This window comes from Equus asinus, chromosome 30 (assembly GCF_041296235.1).
Source record: "Equus asinus isolate D_3611 breed Donkey chromosome 30, EquAss-T2T_v2, whole genome shotgun sequence".
NCBI classification, from domain to species: domain Eukaryota; kingdom Metazoa; phylum Chordata; class Mammalia; order Perissodactyla; family Equidae; genus Equus; species Equus asinus.
The window spans coordinates 5,380,052-5,401,911 of NC_091819.1; the positions used below are offsets into that span (position 1 = coordinate 5,380,052).

General features: G+C 35.5%; 1 protein-coding gene across 5 annotated transcripts in view; it reads left to right on the forward strand.

Moving 5' to 3' along the window:
• LOC106823392 (complement factor H-related protein 2-like) overlaps positions 1–21,860 on the forward strand; it is a 72,626-nt gene that overhangs the window by 29,883 nt on the left and 20,883 nt on the right. For 2 of the 5 annotated variants that reach the window (XM_070501432.1, XM_070501434.1), the window contains exons 2-4: positions 5,865–6,041; positions 15,164–15,346; positions 16,935–17,111. In XM_070501432.1, coding sequence (XP_070357533.1) covers positions 5,865–6,041; positions 15,164–15,346; positions 16,935–17,111 — 537 coding nt within the window. Of the gene's footprint in view, positions 1–1,090; positions 1,100–5,864; positions 6,042–15,163; positions 15,347–16,934; positions 17,112–21,860 lie in introns of all 5 variants that reach the window. The other 3 variants (XM_070501433.1, XM_070501436.1, XM_070501435.1) reach the window with 3 other exon arrangements.

The window sequence follows — 21,860 nt, forward strand, 5'->3', positions numbered from 1 at the left end:
TTGCTTCAACTTTTTGGAGTCTTTTGTGGATCAGAACAAATTTTAGGATTGTTTGCTCTATTTCTGTGAAAAATGCCATTGTACTTTTGAAAGGGCTTGCTATGAATCTGTAGAGGGCTTTGGGTAATATGGAAATTTTAACATCATGAATTCTTCCAATCCATGAGCATGGACTATCTTTCTCTGTGTTTTCTTCAATTTCTTTTATCATTGTCTTATAGTTTTCAACATATAGGTCTTTCATCTCATTAGATAGAGTTATTCATAGGTATTTTAGTCTTTTGATGTAACTGGAATTGAGATTGCTTTCTTAATTTCTCTTTCTGATAATGCATTTTTAGTGTATAGAAATGCAACCGATTTCTGTATATTGATTTCTTAACCTATGAATCTACCAAATTCGTTTAATAGTTCAAACATATTTTGATGGATTCTTTAGGGTTTTCTGCAGTGTAATACCACGTCATCTGCAAATAATGACAGTTTTGCTTCTTCCTCTCCAATCCGGATGCTTTTGTTGCTTTTTCTCACCTAATTGCTGTAGCTAGAACTTCCAATACCATGTTAAATAAAAATGTCAAGAATGGCTATTCTTGTCTTCTTCTTGATCTTAGAGGAGGCAGCTTTGCACCTGTGTGATGTTGGCTCTGGGCTTAGCGTATATGGCCTTTATTATGTTGAGGTTAATTCCCTCTATACTCACTGTGTTGAGAGTAAAGTAAATGCTGAATTTTGTCAAATCCTTCTTTCTCTATCTATTGAGGTGATCGTATAATTTTTATCCTTAGTTTTGTTAACATGGTATATTGCAGTGATTAATTTGGGAATGTTGAACGATCCTTGCAACCCTGAAATAAATCCCACTTGATCATGGTTTATGATCCTTCTAATGTATTGTTGAATTTGGTTTGCTAACATTTTGTTGAGGACGTTCATGTCTATGTTCATCAAGATGTTGGCCAGTAATTTTCTTTTCTTGTGGTGTCCTTATTTGGTTTTGGAATCAGTTTGAGACTATGAGTTTGGAAGTGTTCCCTCCTCTTCCACTTTTTTGAAGAGCTGGCATTAATTCTTCCTTAACGTTTGGTAGAATTCACCAGTGAAGTCATCTTGTCCTGGACTCTTGTTTTGGGGAAGTTTTTTTTTTTTTTAAAGATTTTATTTTTTTCCTTTTTCTCCCCAAAGCCCCCAGGGACATAGTTGTATACTCTTCATTGTGGGTCCTTCTAGTTGTGGCATGTGGGACGCTGCCTCAGCGTGGTTTGATGAGCAGTGCCATGCCGGCACCCAGGATTTGAACCAATGAAACACCCGGCCGCCCGCAGCGGAGCCCGCGAACTTAACCACTCAGCCACGGGGCCAGCCCCTGTTTTGGGGAAGTTTTTGATTCCTAATTCGATCTCCTTATTACTGATCAATCTGTTCAGATTTTCTGTTTCTTCCTGATTCAGTCTTGGTTGGTTGTGTGTTTCTAGAAATTTATCTGTTTCTTTTATGTTGTCAAGTTTGGTCGTATAATTGTTCATTGTTGTCTCTTATGATCCTGTGTATTTCTGAGGTATTAGTGAGAATATCTCCTCTTTCACTTCTGATTTTATTTATTTGAGTCCTCTTTCTTTTTATCTAGTTATTTACTTTTTTGCAGGCAGTGATTTGTCCTGAGCTACCATCTGTTGCCAATCTTTTTCCTTTTTTCTTCACTTTTTACTCCCCCAAAATCCTAGTATATTTGTATGTAGCTGAAGTTCCTTTGGTTCTTCTATGTGGGCTGTCACTACAGTGTGGCTACTGACAGATGAGTGGTGGCATAGTTCCACACCTGGGAACTGAACCTGGGCTGCTGAAGCAGAGAGTGCTGAACTTTCATTGCTAGGCCATCAGGCCTGCTTGAGGCCTTTATGTTTTTATCTTGGTGAGGCCACTAACGGTTTGTCAATTTTGTTTATCTTTGCAAAATTCCAGCTCTTAGTTTTCTTGATCTCTTCTATTGCCTTTTTGTCTCTATTTCATTTATTTCCACTCCGATGTTTGTTATCCCCCTCCTTCTGCCAACTTTGGGCTTTGTTTGTTCTTCTCTATATAGTTCCTTGAGATATAAAGTTAGTTTGTTTATTTCCTATTTTTGGTTGTCAATGTAGGCATTTATGGCTTCGACTTCCCTCATAGAACTGCTTATGCTGCATCCCATAACTTTGGTGTGTTGTGTTTCTATTTTCTTTTGTCCGAAGTTATTTCTTGATTTTGCTTTTGATTTTTATGTTGACCCATTGGTTATTTGGCAGCATGTTGTTTAATGTCCGTATTTATGGATTTTCCATTTTTCTTCTTGTCATTGATTTCTAGTTTCATACCATTGTGGTTGGAAAAGACACTTGATGATTTTAGTTTTCTTAACTATATTGACTTGTTTTGTACTTAAATTGTTTTGTGCTTTATCCCGAAGACTGTTCCATGTGCAGTTGAGAAGAACGTGTGTTCTGTGACCTTTGGATGCAGTGTTCTCTGCATATCTGTTAAGACCATCTGGTCTAATCTGTCATTTAATGTTGATGTTTTCTTATTGATTTTCAGTCTGTAGCATCTATCCATTGATGAAAGTGGAGTATTAAAGTCCCCTACTATTATTGTATTGCTGTCTGTTTCTCCCCCTAGGTCTGTTAATATTTCTTTATGCATTTAAATGCTCCTATGTTGGATGCATAGATATTTTCAAATATTATATGTTTTTGTATATTGACCCTTTCATCATTATGTAATGTCCTTTTTGCCTCTTATTACAGTCTTTGCTTTAAAGTCTACTTTGTCTGATAGAAGTATAGCTACCCAGTCTTTCTTTTGGTTTCCATTTGGAGGGAACATCTTTTTCTGTCCCTTCACTTTCAGTCTGTGTGTGTCCTTATGCCTAAATTGAGTCTCCTATAGGCTGAGTGTGGATGGATCTTGTTCTTTTAATCTATTTAGACACTCTCTGTCTTTTGATTGGAGAATTTAGTCCATTTACGTTTAAAGTAATTATTGATAAGTATGCACTTACTGCCATTTGACATGGTGTTAATTGTTTTCTTGCTGTTTTGTAATTCCTCGCTTGTTTGTATCTTCTCTTGTTCTCTTCCTTTGTGATGCGATGACTTTCTGTTGTAGTATGCTTAGATTCCTTTCTTTTTACTTTTATTTAGCTAACATAGGTTTTCCTTTGTGGTTACCATGTGTCTTATATAAAATATCTTACATTTATAACAGTGTATTTTAACTTGATAACAACTTAAATTTGATTTCCTTCTAAAGTCCTACATTTTTACCCATTTGTGATGTCACAATTTAAGTCTTATCTTGTATACCTCAACAAATGATTGCAGTTATACTTTTACTACTTTTGTCTCTTAATCTTTGTACTAACTTTTTAAGTGATCAACCCAACACCTTTAGAACATTAGATTATTCTGAATTACCTTACATTTACCTTTACTAGTGAAATTTATTCTTTCGTATGTTTTCCTGTTACTGATTAGCACTGTTTCATGGCAGCTTAATGAAGTCCTTTTAACATTTCTTATAAATGACGTCTAGTGGTGATGAGCTCCTCTAGCTTTTGTTTGTGTGGACAATTCTTTAGCTGTCCTTCAATTCTGATGGACAACTTTTCTAAGTAGAGTATTGTTGTTGGCAGCTTTTTTTCTTTCTGTGGTTTGAATATATTGTGCTATTCCCTTCTGTCATGCAAAGTCTGTGCTGAAAAGTCTGCTTATAGTCCAATGCAGGTTCACTTGTACAACAAGTTTTTTTCACTTGTGACTTTTACAGTTCTCTTCTTGTCTTTGACATTTGGTGTTTTAAATATAAGGTGTGTTGGTTTGGTTCTCTTTGGGTTCAACTTATGTGGAGCTCTCTCTGCTTCCTGAAAGTGGATACTGTTTCCTTTTCCAGGGTAGGGAAGTCTTCCACCATTATTCCTGTGGAATTTTCTGCCCCTTTCTCCTTCTCTTTTCCTCCTGGGACTCTTATTATGTGAATGTTTGTCTGCTTTTTGTTTCCCATAAGTCCCATCTGCTATCTTCACTCTTTTTCATTCTTCTCTTTTTTCTATTCTTTTTTTTTTTTGCTGTTCTAAGTGGGTGAATTCCATTACCCTGTCTTTGACTTCACTGATCCTTTCTTCTGCTTTATCTACTCTGATATTGAATCCTTTTATTGTATTTTTCCATTTAGTTATTGTATTTCTCAGCTCTGTGACTTCTATTTGGTACTTTCTTATCTTTAGCACCTCTTTGAGGAAGACGTTAGTATATGCAAGGATCCAAAATTTATAGTCCACATAATGAGTGTGTAGAAACAATTTGAACAATTTCTCCAATAAAACAAAAAAGGAAATTGATCACTACATGAACAACATGTGCTTAAACATAAATGTTAAAAGTATTTAATAGATTAAATCAACAAATTGTAATTATAGTATATCTCATTTAAAAGTATTTATAAGACATCTTAACAAGCATCTCATTCTCCAATAAAATTAGAAATAAGCAATCAAATGTTTACTATAATCTTAACTAATTGGAAATTAAGAAATATTCCTACTTCGTTTCTCTAGTTAAAGACAGAAAGGGAAAGTTGCCTCAATGACTGATTGGAGGCATGAATAAGAATGTTATTTTTCTGTCTGAAGTGATCAATGGAAAATTTTTGTTCTTCTCTCTGCTTCTCACGTTGTTTCCAATAAGTAGAAAACAAACTAATGAATGTTAATCCAAAAAACCCCCACCACACCAAAAATCCTCACTCTCATCCTACATTGAGTTGGTCTGAGAAGAAAAGACAGGGCTCTGATTTCTGATGAGAATGGGAAAAATAGGAAAAGAGGACAGATGAGCTGAGTGATAAAACCAGTACTTCCAACTCTCAACCAAGATGCTCATTGAATCAACCAGGGCTAGGATGCATGTACTCAAGGAAAAGTCATTAAATGAGTCTGTACAGTTTTCTTCCTGGAGAGTCTTAATATAAGTTTATATATCGTATGACACACAAGCCATAATTTTATCTTCTTTACCAAAGAATTCCCTATATACCTCAGTCATCTGAATTTTATAACTTTTCTTGTCCTAGAAACTCTAGTGCAATGAGTGTAAATATACTAGTAAGAGAATATAATTCATCAAAGAAATAATTCATCTCTAGTTTGATTTTTTTACTAAGATAAAACATTATTTATACTAATTTTGTTATGTTTTTATATTGCAAGTGAAGCCTTGTGATTTTCCAGAAATAAAACATGGATATCTATATGATGAACATTATTATAAACCATACTTTCCAGTGCCTATAGGAAAATATTTTTACTATTACTGTAATCAAAATTTTGTGACTCCTTCAAAATCTCGTGGGGGTTATATTTATTGCAGAGCAGAAGGATGGTCACCAGCAGTACCATGCCTCAGTATGTAAACCTCTTTATAATTGTATGTGTAGAGATATTTCAAAGAGTGGAGAGAGAAAAACACATAGGGGAATAGAACTAAGTTTTACATGAAAAAAATAAGGCCAAAGATGAATTCTACAGCCAAAATGACCAGTATAGATCTTTCCTTTCAGAAGGAGATTTTCATGAAAATCACATGAGAGATAAAGATAGAGACTTCACAGGAATATCTATATCTTTTATACATATTTTAGTCATAAAACTGAAAGTAAATAATGTTGACTATTAATTTTTCATTTTAAAAAATGGTAATAACGTTAGTTTTTCTTAAGTTCTATATTACTTTTGGATGCTTATTCATTTCAATTTAAATATTGCAAACAAAGTTGGTAATTTGGTATTTTTGCCAAATGTATGGGTTCTTAAAATTTTTATTTATGATCCTTAGGACAATGTACTTCCACTCACTTGGAAAATGGAAAGTTTCCATATTGGGGAAGAACATATTTACAGGGTGAATCTGTAAAAGTGGAATGCTATTCTGGCTATAGTCTTCCAGATCAGCAGAGCTTAATGACATGTACAGAGAATGGCTGGTCCCCTCCTCCCAGATGCATCCGTGTCGGTAAGTAAACTGATCTGAGATCCCAATACGTTTATGATTTGCAAAGACACATCTACATTAATTGTGACAAAATGTTTATCTCGACTTCTTCTTTTGCCAATGGGCCTATTTGATTTTATTGTTTCCAAGTGTGTACAAATGGATATAAAAGATTCTTGATACATATGTAGCAAAATAAATGAGCCTACTGATAGACATTAGTCAAGAAAACAGTCAAAGAATCAGGAAACCAATGAGGCACAAACCATGAAAAGAAACCAACAGAAATTCTGGAACTGAAAAATACAATGAATGTAATGAAAAATACAATCAGAGCATCAACAACAGATTTTACCAAACAGGAGAAAGCATATGTCAAGTACAAGACAGGTTATTTGAAAGGTTCCAGTCAGAGGAGAACAAAAGAAAAAGAACCATAGAGTGATGAGAGCTTACATGAATTATGGGAGTTTCTCAAGGGAAACGTTTTAGGCCTTGAGAAGGTCCCAGAGTGAGAAGACTTGGAGAAAGGGGCAGTAAGTTTATATAAAGAAATAATCGCTGAGGCCTTACCAAATCTGAGAGAAGATATGGACTATCAAAATCAAGAAACTCACAAATCCCTAAACAGATTTAGCAAAAGCATCATTTACAAAACTTACTAATAAAAATGGCACAACCAAACACAGAATTTTGAAATAAGCAAGAGAAAAAAAAAAACCCACATACAAGGGAACCCACATAATGATATCAGGAGGTTCATCAACAGAAACCCTGACACCAGAAGAGAGTAGGATGATACATTGAAAGCGATTAAATTAAAAAACAAATTAAAAAAACCCTGCCAACCAAGAGTACTTTACCCAGAAAAGCTGTCTTACAGAAAGGAAGGAGACATAAAGATGTCACCAGACAATTCAAGGCTGAGGAAATTCCTCAACACTAGACCTGCCTTGCAAGAAATGCTAAAAGGAGTTCTTCAAGTTGAAATGAAAGGACATTATTGACTAACATAAAAACGTTTAAAGATAAATCAGATACTGGTAAAGGTAAACAGATAGTCAAACTTAGAATACTTAAATACTCTAGTATGGTGGTGTAAAAGCCACTTATTTCCAATAGAATGATCAAAGGACAGAAGTTCTAAAAATAATTATAGCTACAATAATTTGTTAATGGATACTCCATATAAACATATGTATATTGTGACAAAATACGTGGAGAGGAGTAAGAGGGTAGAGTTCGTGCGTGCAAACAAAGTGACTTTGTCATCAGCTTAAACTTATCTGTGATATGTATGTTAGTTTCATGTAAACCACAAAGCAAAACCTATAGTAGATTCAGAAAAGATAACGAGGAAGAAATCAAGGTGTAGCACTATGGAAAGTCATTAATTCACAAAGGAAGGCAGCAAGAGAAAGGGAAAGGAGCATTGGAACTACAAAGAAGCTAGAAAACAATTAATTGGATGGCATTAGTAAGTCCTTACCTATCAATGATTATTCTGAATGTAAGTGAATTAAATTATCCACTCAAAAGACATAGAGGGATGAATGGATGAAAAATAAAAGACACAACTATGCCCCACCTACAAGCCTCACTTCAGCTCTGAGGACACAGATGTGCTGAAAGTAAAGGGACGGGATAAGACACTCCGTGCAAACGGAAACCAGAAGAGCCCGGGGGGAGGTAAAGTTATATCAGAGAAATAGACTTTAAGTCAAATAGTAACAAGACACAGAGAAGCCATTATACAATGATGGAGGGGCCAAATCCTCAAAAAAATTGTAAACGTGTATGCATCCAACTTTGGAGCACGTAAAAATATTAAGCAAATACTGACATATCTGAGGGCAGAAATAGACAGCCATACAATAATAGGAGGAGAATTCAATACCTCACTTTCAACAATGAATAGCTCATCCACAGAGAAATTCAATAGGAAAATGTCGAACATGAAATGTACTTTTGACCAAATGGACCTAAAAGACACATACAGAACTTTCCATCCAACAGCAGGTGAGTATATGTTTTCTGAAGCGCACACAGTACATTCTCCAGGATAGATAAAACATTAGATCACAAAACAAGTCTTAAAACTTTTAAGAAGATTAAACTAATGCTGACTATCTTTTATGACTATGGTTTTATGAAATTAAATATCAACAACAGAAGGAAAACGAAAATTCACAAATATGTGGAAATGAAACTACTCACTCCTGATAAAAGAATGGGCCAAAGAAGACATCAAAAAGGGACATCAGAATACATCTTAAATGAAACAAGAAACCACAACATACTAGAGAGCTGCAAAAGTAGTTCTATGAGAGGTGTTTTTAGTGATAGATGCCAGAAAGAGAAAAGAATGACGTCCAATAAATAATCTAACTTTAAGCCTCAAAAACTAGAAAATGAACAGTTAAGCCTAAAGTTAGGAAAATAAAAGAATAACCAAAATTAGAGCAGAAATATATGGAATAGAGACCAGAAAAAATATTAAAAAGCAACAAAACTAAGACTTAGTTTTTTTTTTGAAAAAGATAAGGTAAATTGATGAATCTAAGACTGATAAAGAAAAAGAGGCAATCAAATAAATAAAATAAAAAATGAAAGAAAAGACGTTACAACAGATGCCACAGAATTAGAAATGATCCTAAGAGACAATTCTAAATAATTATACACCAACCAATTGGATAACCTAGAAGAAATGGATAAATTCATTAAAACATGCAACTTATCAAGACTGGATCATAAAGAAATAGAAAATCTGAACAGACCAATGACAAGGAAGGTAAAATTGGAACAGTAATCAACAACATTCCTACAAAGAAAAGCCCAGGACTAGTAGTTTTCACTGAATACTACCAAACATTTAAAGGAGAATTAATGCCAATCCTTCTCAAACCATTCTAAGTAATTGAAGAGCTGGGAGCACTTCCAAAGTCATTTTACAAGATCAGCCTTACCTTGATAGCAGAGCCAAACAAGAATACAACTAAAAAGAAAATTTTATGCCAATATCACTGATAAAGATACATGCAAAAATGATCAACAAAATATTAGCAAACTGAATTCAACAGCACATTAAGAGAATCATATACCGTGATGAAGTTGGATTTATCCATGGGATTCAAGGATGGTTCAACAGATGCAAAAACTTGGCACACCACTTTAACAATATGAAGGGTAAAATACATATTATAGTCTCAATAGATGCAGAAAAGGCATTTGAGAAAATTAAACACCCTTTATGATTAAAAAATAAAAAACCCTACTCTCAAGAAATTACGTATTGAAAGAACGTAACTCAACATAATGTATATCATGTATGACAAGGCCACAACTAACATCTTATTCAATGGTGAAAAGCTGAAAGCTTTTTCTCAAGGATAAAGGAAGAGAGAAGGATGTCCACTCTCATCATTTTTCTTCGGCATAGTACTGGAGGTCGCAACCAAATGAATTAGGCAACAAAAGGAAATAAAAGTCACTCCAAATAGGAAAGAAAGAAGTAAAATGGTGTCTGTTTGCAGCTGACATGATCTTATGCTTACACAACCCTAAAGACTGCACAAAAAACTGTTAGAATTAATAAAAGAATTCATTAAAGCTGCAGGAGACAAAAATCAACATATGAACATAACTCGCACCTAACACTAAACTATCAGAAAGAGAAATTAAGAGAACAATCATTTACAATCACATCAAAAAGAAGAAAATATCTAGGAATAAACGTAATCAAGGAGGTGAAAGACTTGTAGCCTGAAATCTATACGACAGATGAAATCAATTGAAGAAGACACAAATAAATGGAATGATATCCCATGTTCATGAACTGAAAGAATTAATATTGTTAAAATGTCCATACTACCCAAAGTCACCTACAGAGATAATGCAAACTTTATCAAAATCCCACTGGCATTTTCACAGAAAGATAAAATATAGTCCTAAAATTCTTGTGGAACCACAAATGGCCAAAGCAATCTTCAGAGAGAAGAACAAAGCGTCCTGAAGAACACCACACGTCCTGATTTCATACTACATTACAAAGCAACAATAGTGAAAACTATAGGGTCCTGGCATTAAAATAGACACAGAGATCAAGAGCAGAGTCAGGAGGCGAGAAATAAGCCCATGCAGATATACACAACCAATATTCAAGAGGGGTGCAAAGAATACGCAATGGGAACACAGTGTCTTCAGTAAAAGGTGTTGGAAACCTGGATATCCACAAGCAAAGGAATGAAATGAGACCCCTATATTAAATCACTGACAGAAATTAACTCTAAATCTATTAAAGAGTTAATTATAAGACGTGAAACTATAAAATTCCTAGAAAAAAACATAGACAAATATCTTCTTGACATCGGTCTGGGCAATGATTCTTTTTATATGACACCAAAAGCACAGGAAACAAAAGTTGAAATAAATAAATAGGACTACATCAAACTAAAATGCTTCTGTTCAGCAAATCAGAATGAAAAGGCAACCTATGGAATGGGAGAAAATATTTGCAAACCATATATCTAATAGGAGTTTAATAAAAAATATGATAATGAACTTAGAGAACTCAATGCCTAAATAAAGAATCCAATTAATAAATGGGCAAAGGATCTGATTGACATTTTCTGAAAAATACATGCAAATAGCAAACCAGTACATGAAAAGGTACCCCAAATCACTAATCCTAAGGTACGTGCAAATCAAAACTACAAGGAGATATCACCTCGTATCCGATAGAATGGCTTTTATCAAAAAGACCAGGGATTACAAGTGTTGGTGAAGATGTGGAGAAAAGAGAATACTCGTACATTTTTGGTGGGAAGGTAACTTGTTACAACCATATGGAAAACAGTGTGGAAGTTCCTCAGAAATTTAATAGAACTATCATATAATCCATTTTTGGGGTGTGTATCCGAAGGAAATGAAATCAGCATCTGGAAAAGCTATCTTCACTCTCGTTTTCACTACAGCATTATTCACAATAGCCAGGCCATGGAAACAACCTAAGTGTCTGTGGATGGATGAATGGATGAGGAAGATGTGGTGTATATATATATATATATATATACATACACACCAGTGCATATATATATACCAGTGTATAACATTCCATCATGTATATATGTCTATATATGTATGATGGAAAATATTTATATATTTTCTCCAAACAGGAGAAAGAAGGAAATCTTGCTATTTATAACAACATGGATAAAGCTAGGGTACAGTGTGTCTAGCCAGAGAGAGACAAATACTTCCTGATAAAACTTATATGTGGAATCAGAAAAGAAAAAAGAACGAAAAGTCAAATTCATAGAAACAGAGAGTAGACTGGGGGTTACCAGAGGCTAGGGAGTGAGGGAAATTGGGAGATGCTGATCCAAGGGTGTTAGCCTTCAGTTATAAGATGGCTAATTCTGGAGATCTAACGCACAGAATGGTGACCATAGTTAGTAATAACGTATTGTATACTTGAAATTCGATGAGTGGAGATCTTAAGCATTTCAACTACAAAAAAAAAAAAAGATTACTATATGAGGTGATAGATGTGTTAATTAACCTGACTTACAGAATCATTTCACAGTGTATATGTGTACCAAATTCTCTCATTGTACACAATATATATATATGATTTTGTTAATTATACTTCCATAAACCTAGTGGGGAAAACTGTAATAGACATGCAAAAGAAAAGGAGAAAAGAATTAAAGCAAATAACTACAAAACATAATCAAATAACAAAGGAAGACATCAAGAGGAGAAGGGACTGAAAAAACTATTGCAAAGCAGAAAACAATTAGAAAAGTGTCAAGTCAGTCCTCATCTATCAACAGTTACTTAATGTAAATGAATTAAGCCCAACTATTAAGAGAATAGAGTACCCGAATGAGTAAAAAACAAGAGAAAATGGTACGCTATCTATAAAAGACTCACTTTAGACTTAAAGACGCAGAATTAACGTGAGGGGATGGGAGAAAATATGTCTTGAAAAATGGCAGCCAAAAGAAAGCAGGAGTGGCTATCATTATATGAAAAAAATTGATTTTATGTCCAAAACCATCTGTAGAGACAAAGAAGGTCATTGTATAATAATAAAAAAGTCAATTCAACAGGAAATATAACGATTTTAAACATATATGCACCCCACATCAGAACTCCTAAAGATAGAAAGCAAATATTGACGTGTTTGAAGAGGAGAAATTAACAGCAATACAATAATTTCGAGCTGATTTTTGTATATGGTGTAAGATAAGGGCCCAGTTTTATTTTTCTGTATGTGGATATCTAGTTTTCATAGCACTATTTGCTGAAGAAACCATCCTTTCCCCATGGGGTGTTCTTGGCATCCTTGATGAAGATCAGTTGATCACATGTGTGTGGATTTATTTCTAGGCTCTCTATCCTTTTACATTGATCTATTTGTCTGTTTTTATGCCACAACCATGCTGTTTTGATTAATGTAGGTTTATAATATATTTTGAAGTCAGGAAGTGTGATATCCTCAGCTTTGTTTTGGCTCAAGATTGTTTTGGCTATTTGGGGTCTTTTGTAGTTACTTACTAATTTCAGGATTGTTTTTTCTATTTCTGTAAAGAATGCCATTGGGATTTTGATTGGGATTGCATTGAATCTGTAGGTCACTTAAGATAGTATGGACATTTAACAATATTGAAGACTCTAATCCGTGAATACTGGATATCTTTGCATTTCTCTGTCTTCTTTAATTTCCTTCATCAATGTTTTGTAATTTTCAGTGTATCAGTCATTCACTTATTTGTTTAAGTTTATTCCTAAGTTTATATTCTTTTTGCCCTTAATGTAAATGGGATTGTTTTGTTAATTCCTTTTTCAGATAGTTTCTTGTTACTGTATAGAAATACCACTGATCTTTGCATGTTGACTTTATCTCCTGTAAATTTGTTGAAATTATTTATTAGTTCTAACAGCTTCTTTGTTCAAACTTTAGGATTTTCTACATATAAGATCATGTCGTCTGCATACAGAGACAATTTTATTTCTTCCTTCCCAGTTTGGATTCCTTTTATCTATTTATATATTTATCGTGCTATTTTTAAAATTTCTTAAAAGGGTCACATTAGTTTATAACATTATTTAAACTTCAAGTGTATATTATTTTATTTCAACTTCTGTATAGACTACCTCATGTTCCTCACCAAATTTGACATCTATCACTGTACACATGTGCCCATTTACCCTTCACTTCCTGTTCTTGATTAATTGCTCTGGCTAGGATTTCCAGTACTCTATTGAATAAATGTGGTGAGAGTGGGCACACTGGTCTTCTTCCTGAGGAACCAATCATCAGTCAGCCCAGCCAGAGATTCTAGGTGCCTCTAAAAACTCTGCACTTATCCAACCTGCTGTTTTTGTACTTGGCATTCCCTAGGAGTCTAGAATAATTCCAGTCCCATGAGTGTCCTGAGATAGGCGAGATAGTAGCCAGTCCTTCCAGGAGGAGGCAGAACATTTGAGGTGTTAGATGTGTGGTCCAGTTCCTTCTGTACTCAGGATAAAGCTAGGAGTTGGGGTTTATCATTTCACTTGCTCTGCCCTGAGCTAGAGAGGGCAGCTGTGGCAAATGCATGCATACACCTTCAGATTGCTGCTCTTTCAAACCATTATTTTGCTCTCTGGATCCCCTAGTCATCTGGCAAATTGTGATCTTTGTCAGCTCTCAGAGATGAGTTAATTAGAAGCTAGTCCCTTAGGCAGCAGCCTGAAAAGTTGGGGGTCTGGATGTGCTGTCCACCTCCTTCCAGGGAGAAACTGGGAGTTGGGCTTATCACCTACTAACTCAGCACTCAGCTGGGGATGAACTGTGAGAAGTGCTCACGCCCCCATTCGTAACTGATACTTTGTCCTCTGTAGTCACCTGGAGACTAGCAAATGCGGGGGCCTCTAGCTCCCAGAGACAAGAGAGTTGGAAGCCAGACCCTGGAGTAGCACTTGGAAACTTGGGGCAGGAGATGTGGGCTTCCAACCATTTGCTCCTGAAGTAGAAGCTGGGAGTTGGGTGTTCCTTTCCGATTGGATGGTGCTACAGCAGGGATGGGGCTTATGATGAGAGTGTAGCTCAGTTTCTCCTACCAGTTAAGATATTGGCATTTTCTCACTCTCGTGGTTTGCAGGAATCTCTCAATGAGTTTTTGTATGTCTAATAAAAGGAAGTGATACACCTATAGCTGTTAATTTGCTGTGTCTAGGGGAGAGGGTGAGGTCGAAGCATGCTGTTCTGCCATCTTACCAACATCTCTCTATTTTTTTCAAATTTACACTTACGTTGGGTTTTCTTTGCTTTTCTTCTTCTAATCTCTTAAGGTGGAAGCAATTCTTGATGTTCAGTCTTTATTCTTTTCTATTACAGCTATTTAATGGTAAAATTTTCCTCTCAGCACTATCTTAGTGTCAAGTCCCAAAATTTTATTTAACATTTTTTTATTATCAGTCAGTTCAAAATATTTAATCTCTTCTCTTTTTATTTCTTCTTTATCCACATGTATTTAACAAATGAAGCAGAGTTCTGTGAGGAGACACAGTAACTGACAGGAGTCTACTTTCACTGTTTCAAGTTAAATTATATGTAATTTGAGGAATCATCATTTTAGGCTTAGAAGGTCAATGAATGTGTTTACCTTTGTCATCTTCATTGAACTCCTTATATCCATATAGTTTATGCACCCCATTATGATGACCAACGTTTCAAAATCTCAGAGCCAAAGACTACAGTAGCTATGGTGGAAGATTCTCTGAGATCATCACCTGATCTGAGATACCCCAATTGGTTAACTGAGTTCTGGGGTTGCTTAAAAAATCCAAACTAGGTAAATTTAATGCAAGCCCCAGGAAAGCACTCATTGCTATGAGAGCTCTGGCATGCTGCAGGATTCCAGATAGATCAGACTGACAGATTTCTAGTGATTTCTTAGAAGGGATTCTGGATTCTGAGTATTTTAAATCTTGCTTTGTTCCAAAGACTTTTTAATGGAGTATCTTGATTTAATATTTTTGGAAATTCATAGCTCATTTTCTCTGACAGAAGAAGGTGAATGATTAGAACTTTTCCAGGTTTTCCTTTACCAATGACGTACGCTTGTCTTTTCCTTATGCTTCCTCTGTTTTAGAAACATGTTCAAAATCAGATATAGAAATTGAGAATGGATTTATTTCTGAACCTGACTTTACATATCCCTTCTATAAACGGGCACAGTATAAGTGTAAGCCAGGATATGTAACAGCAGATGGTAAAACATCAGGATCAGTTATATGTCTGCAGAGTGGATGGTCAGCTCAATCCACATGCGTTAGTAAGTAATTGATGATGTTAGTTTTCATTATCCTGATGGTCATTGTACAAAACTTCACTTTAATTCTTCTTTGGGGGCGGGACTAAGGTGGTTCCATTCGAAAAGATAAAAAAAAGCTTTGAGAAAAATGTGTAATTTTTGCCTTCCAAGATTAATTACTAGTGGGGTAGAATATCAGTCCATATTTCAGTTCAAGTTTTTCCGCTTTCAGACCTTCTGGGGTTTTGAAACTAGTTGGGGAGCCTTATGTGTATTCTTTGTAAACTCGTTTGTTATTTACTGAGAGCTTTGTACCTGTTGCGTCTGCTTTTAGGTGATCAGTCTTTTATGTCACAGTCTTTGCTCCTAGGCATGAAAGGTTTTTTTAAGGTGAAGATATGGGTTCATAATGCATAATTTTGGATTATGTATAATTTACATATATTTGATACTACAGGATAGGTCCACTTCCGAAAACTCCTTTCCCTTAGGAAATCTTCCTCAACATCTAATAGGTGGCGACTGAGAAACACTTCTAGATAGTACCAAACTTTGCTTTGTTGAAAGAGTTCCCTGTCCTACTACCTGGATGTTTATGGCGATTTTCTAAGAACAATTTGCTCAGTTTATCTTATTACCCTAAAGCCACACAGTGATACCTTTTGAAATGGTATGTAACATATATACTTTAAGTGACGAAGGTATTTAAAATATCCATTTTTACCGTTTTCGTTTCATTTTTATCAATCTCTATGCTTACTATGAGCACTAGCCAAAGAAAAAAGATGTTAATAGTTGCCTCCATAACAAATTCGTTTTATTCTAAATTGTGATCAGTTTTCTCTTATAACAGTTGTTATAGAAGAGGAAATGTTTCTATTAAATAAATGTTTTACCAGTATAGTTTTGCTTTTTTTAAAAAAGCTTTAAACTGCTGGGTGCATACATTATAAAATTTGAGATAAATTATTTAAACTTTATCAACATCACTCTAGTATCATGTTAGTGAAAATTGAGACTACTTTTTAACATTTTACTTTCCTATAACTAATTATAAACAATAGAATTCTCTCTAGATTTAATGTTGATAAGTATAAAAGGATATACAGCATTTAGGAGGATATTTGGGAAAGCAGCGTCAGCATATGAGCTTTAAAACTTAGTATGTTTTAATGCACACTTTTATAGAATATTTTAAAAGTTGCTTGCATTGTTCCAAATTAATCTTTTTATTCAACTAATTCATTTTTCTCTGACATATAACTGCTAACTTACAAAATGCTATTCTGATATCCTAAGAATATACTGGACTATTTCACTAATAACGTGGGATAAATGCATATGCATAATTGAATTGAGGAGATTATTCTTAAAGTAAACTTTCAGAGATTTTAAGTGGTGAGAAAAATGCTATGTAGAAATATTTTGTTTTGTGTAATGATTACATGACAATGATTTATCACTGATATCCTTAGATTTTTTCATATGATACTTAATTTATCAGCATATATTAATTGAGAAAGGTTTTTTATTTTTTCCCTTGGGATGGAACTTACTCATTTAGATTGTCCACTTAATAATATTAGAAATCAATTCTATTATGCGTTAGAATATTGTGATATGCCAGTATTTGAGAATGCCAGAGCCAAAAGTGACAGAACATGGTTTAAACTCAATGACACATTGGACTATGTGTGCCATAATGGATATGAAAGCAGAAGTGGACACACCACAGGCTCCATAGTTTGTGGTAAGGATGGTTGGTCTGATACAGCCACGTGTTATGGTAAGTACTGTTTTTTCAGGTCTTCTTTTGTCCTGGATTAACAAAATTAACAAAATTTGTTCCAAATGAAACATTTTCAACAAATTTGAAACATCTATAGTCGTGTCATTTTATGCAACAATGATTAAAATCAAGGTGTCTCGTTCTGAATTTATGTAAATTGGGAAGAGAGGGTGTTTTGAAGCCCAGAGATCATAATATACTTTTACATTTTGTGTTAAAGTAATGTTTCCTATGGGCCATATACACCATAGATTTGTGAGTAAAGTACAGTTGTTTTAGTTATTCTAAATGGAAACTTTCATGTTCTTTAAAACTGGGCACTCATTAGCAAAATTCTAATTTCTTACCACTCACTCAGCTATTTTGCTCCTGAGTTTCTGCTTTACCCCTCCCACCCTGAGTGTTCATTTCTGCAGGCCCTGAGAGGAGCTCTTTATTTTCCGACCTTGAACAAGTTCTGTGGACTAGGACATGACTCTCTTTAATGTTTGCCGACCAGCTGTCTGTTTTCCAGGGTTAGAAGTAGGGCTTGAATCTGTGGAAAACTGAGTGGATGCAGAGTGTTCCAAGCCAAAGGAACAGTGTTTGCAAAGCTTTGGAAAAAATACAACATGTAGGAAAAGTCAGGGGGGTGGATTGTACTCAAGAGAATCTCATGAGCTGAGTCTGGACAGGAGGCAAAGGAAGGCTTATCCAGGTTGTTTCAGTGCATGTTCGCAACTCGATTAATTTTACGCTTGACAAAAAGCCACAGAGGAGTTTTAAGGAAAGGAATGATATAATTTTTCTTGGATTTTTGAAAGTTTTCTTTTCCTTTATGCTGTGCTTGTGGTGAATAAAGAAGATTCAGGAGTCCATGTAGGGTGAGAAGGAGTGGGGATTGTGATACGACGGTGACTGAGAGACGCAGAGCAGAGGAGAGATATGAGATACATTTTGGTGGTAGAAAGCAAAGGCAAAGTTATGAAATGTTCAATGTGTTAAACATTTGAACATTAAACTTAAAACATTAAAGTTTAATGTTTTAAACTTTAAACATTAAAGTCATGAAATGAATAAGAAAGTGTAAGAGGTCAACTCACGTGTTTATTGATTTGATTTTTCTAAGCAAGCAGGTAAATGGCAATGCCTTTTGGTGACGTGATTCTGGCAGGAGAGAGAGCGTTTTGGAAGGACTATCACAACTTTTGACTTGGACACATTATGGTTGGGCTGCCCATGGACAATGAAAATCAAATATGTAAACCACAGTTAGATGTGTAGGTCTAGCCAAGAGATATACTTGTGGGATTACCACCATATAAATGATGATATCAAATTGGAAAAGAATATAGAATGAAAGGAAAAGAGAGCCCAGGACTGGACCCTGAAGTGCTCCAACATTTAGGTGTCAGACAGAAGAGCAATAGGCAGCTAAGCAGATGGAAAAAAGGGGGCCTCTGAGAATCGGGAGAAAAACGGGTAGGAATGAAGGTCGTCCTAGATATGGAGAGAAGGAAATGACTAAAGGAAGAGGAGCTAGACCAGAATGATTAATAGTGGAGCCTGTGGAGTCAGCCTGGCCAGGTTCTACTTCCAATTCTAACACTTGCTAAGCAGGTATCTTAGGTCAACAACCAAGCCTATTTGAAGCTTTGTTTACTCTTCCTTGTCTGTAACGTGCTTTAATATTTACAATTGTCAAAATATTTCAAAGGCTTGTGTTGATCAATAGACTAAATTATCCATATAAAGTTCTTGCCACAGTGCCTGCCATATAATAAACTCAAGGAAATTGTAATCCAATTATATTATTTTATTATGACAATTCAAGTAGTGAATGTGTCTAATTCAGTTGATATGTCCAGATTGAAGAGTGTAAAAGTGTGATGGATTTGGCTACATTGATGCCAAAAATAACTGTAACAGGAGCAGTTTTCGATGGAGTATACAGGGCAAAACCTAAATAGAATTTACTGAAGAAAAATGATTAGTAACAAATTTCATATAGCATATGGACAGAACTCTTTCAAGAAAGTTGGCTGTGTCAGACAATAGGAATTTCAGAAAATTGCTAGAGAAAATTATGCACTGAAGGGAGTATTTATGTTTTAAAGTTAGGAGACATGAGAATGGGCTGAATGTTGGGGAGGATGGAGTAGGGAGGGAAGCAGGCAGAGATGGAACACATGAGGTGGATAGTTCCCTGTGAAGGTGGGAGAGAAAGGGAACCAGGGCTCCCGTGGAAGTACCAGCCTTTGGTGCGGACAGGGCTACTTCCAACTTTTCACAGGAGGAAGGAAGGAAGGAAATGAGTGTGTAAACGTCATGCTGGGAAGAAGCAGGAGCTGATGGTTTCTATTTTCCAAAGAAGTATGAGACACAGTCATCTGAGATTGAGTGGTGCATGGGGAGAGGAGCAGAAGGAAGGTGGAGTAGAAAAGTTTCTAAGAGAGACTTCTGGGAGAGATGCAGGTGAGCTTCTTAGAGAGCTGAGGTAGACGTGCTTAGTGGTGTCTCGGTCCCACTTAAATCTGATTCACTCAGGCTGTCAAAAAACGCTTATCGTGGTCTAGAAATAGACCAGGAGAAAATGGTGAAAAACACAAACATGGGTCTGCATTTCAAGAGCTTTCATCTCACCATGAAAAACACCAATGAATTAATCCAAATAATGAATCGAATGGTAAAAATATTTTAAATATATTTTATGTATAACTGTGTTCAAAGAAACAAAAGAATCCAAGGACTTAAAATACAGGAGGGGATTGAAACATCTACTTTATAGAGGAATGCATCTATGCAAAGAAATGTTGATAATCTTGGAAAAAAATCAAAGATTGTAAAGCCCGGAGTCTGGAGTGACAGGGGGAGGGAGATATGAGATGACATTGGAAGTGCAGGCTAAGGAGGGGTCGAAAAGAGTTTGGATTTGATTCTAAGTAGAAGGGGAGGCTTTTAAGATGATCGTGAACTTCCTTTCTTGGATTAGAAGCAGATGCTGGTTTTGTGAAGCCAAAAGCTTTTACAATTTTGAGGAGTTTTCTTTTAAAAACAAGAATGCAAAATCATGAATATATAATTCCCATGGTGTTTCCCGTGTCGCCACATGACAGGAAACGTAAAGGAGAGGAAGTAGGAGCGACAGAGACAGCAGTGGCAACTAATGGCAAATTTTATAAAAACGTATGACCTTGTGAACACATTGGTAGGAATTCACCACGACAGTGTAGGCCTCCAAAATTTGAAAGAACAAATGACAGCTTAGTATTCTTTTCAACTAACTTCTCTCAACCATGTAGCAGAAACTTGCACACATATTGGCTGAAATCTGAGTTTATTTCAAATGTCCTGTGTGTTCTCTCCTTTGGGGAGAGGTTTCCAATGAGTAGTTGCTATCACAAGCCACTTAAGCCCAAAATATTTACAGCAATCTTAAATTAATGTACACTTGAGAGAAAAATTCATACTCATGTTTCCAAGCATCAGTGCTAGGATTTAGGATTTTGACTTTGGATAAAGACAAATACCCCTAATTCAGAGTATGCCCATTCAAACTCTTCTTTAAATCACATTTCTTAAGTCATTATCTTTTTGTTGTTGTTGTTTTTAAGATTGGCACCTGAACTAACAACTGTTGCCATTTTTTTTTTGTGCTTTTTCTCTCCAAAAACCCCCAGTGCATAGTTGTATCTTTTAGTTGTGGGTCCTTCTAGTTGCGGCGTGTGGGATGCTGCCTCAGCATGGCCTGCTGAGCGGTGCCTTGTCCACGTCCAGGATTGGAAGTGGCAAAACCCTGGGCCACCAAAGCAGAACACACGAACTTAACCACACAGGGCCGGCCCCCCCTTAAGTCATTATCCTTATATAAATATAACGGTTCAAAAATAGCCAACAGCCAAGACCTGTTGTTGTTGTTGTTACAGCAGCATTTTTCACAATGTGATGAGACAGAAAATTTATATAAAATGAGCACCAAATGTATAAACAAAGACACATACAAGTGAAAGAATTGCTACATAGAAAATTGGAATTGAATTTTAGGAGAAGAATCCAAGTGGTTCTCATCAAGCCTTATCTTCTCAACTAAGCTACAGAAGTCAACATTAAAACAAGAAAAAAGCTTATTTCACTTAACACAATTCTCTCAAGGTCCATCCGTGTTGTTGCAAATGGGACGATTTTGTTCTTTTTTATGGCTGTGTAGTAGTCCATTGTATATATATACCCTATCTTCTTTATCCAATCATCTGTTGATGGTCACTTAGGTTGCTTCCACGTCTTGGCTATTGTAAATAATGCTGCAATGAACATAGAGGTGCATGGGACTTTTGGAATTGCTGATTTCAGGTTCTTTGGATAGATACCCAGTAGTGGGATAGCTGGATCGTGTGGTATTATGTTAAGTGAAATAAGCCAGATAGAGAAAGACAATCTCTGTATGACTCCACTCATATGAGGAATTTAAACATGTGGACAAAGAGAACAGATTAGTGGCTACAGGGGAAAGGTGGTGTGGGGGGGTGGGCACAAAGGGTGAAGGGGTGCACCTACAACACGACTGACAGACAATAATGTACAACTGAAATTTCACAAGATTGTAACCTATCAATTCAATAAAAAATAAAAAAAACTAAAAAAACAAGAAAAAAGCAAATTTATTGTGTTTCTTTGTGTGGCATTACTTTCAATAACAGTTTACATATCTAATTTTATGAATATGTTTTAATACTTGACTTTTAGACAGTATAAAATGTCATTTTAGTC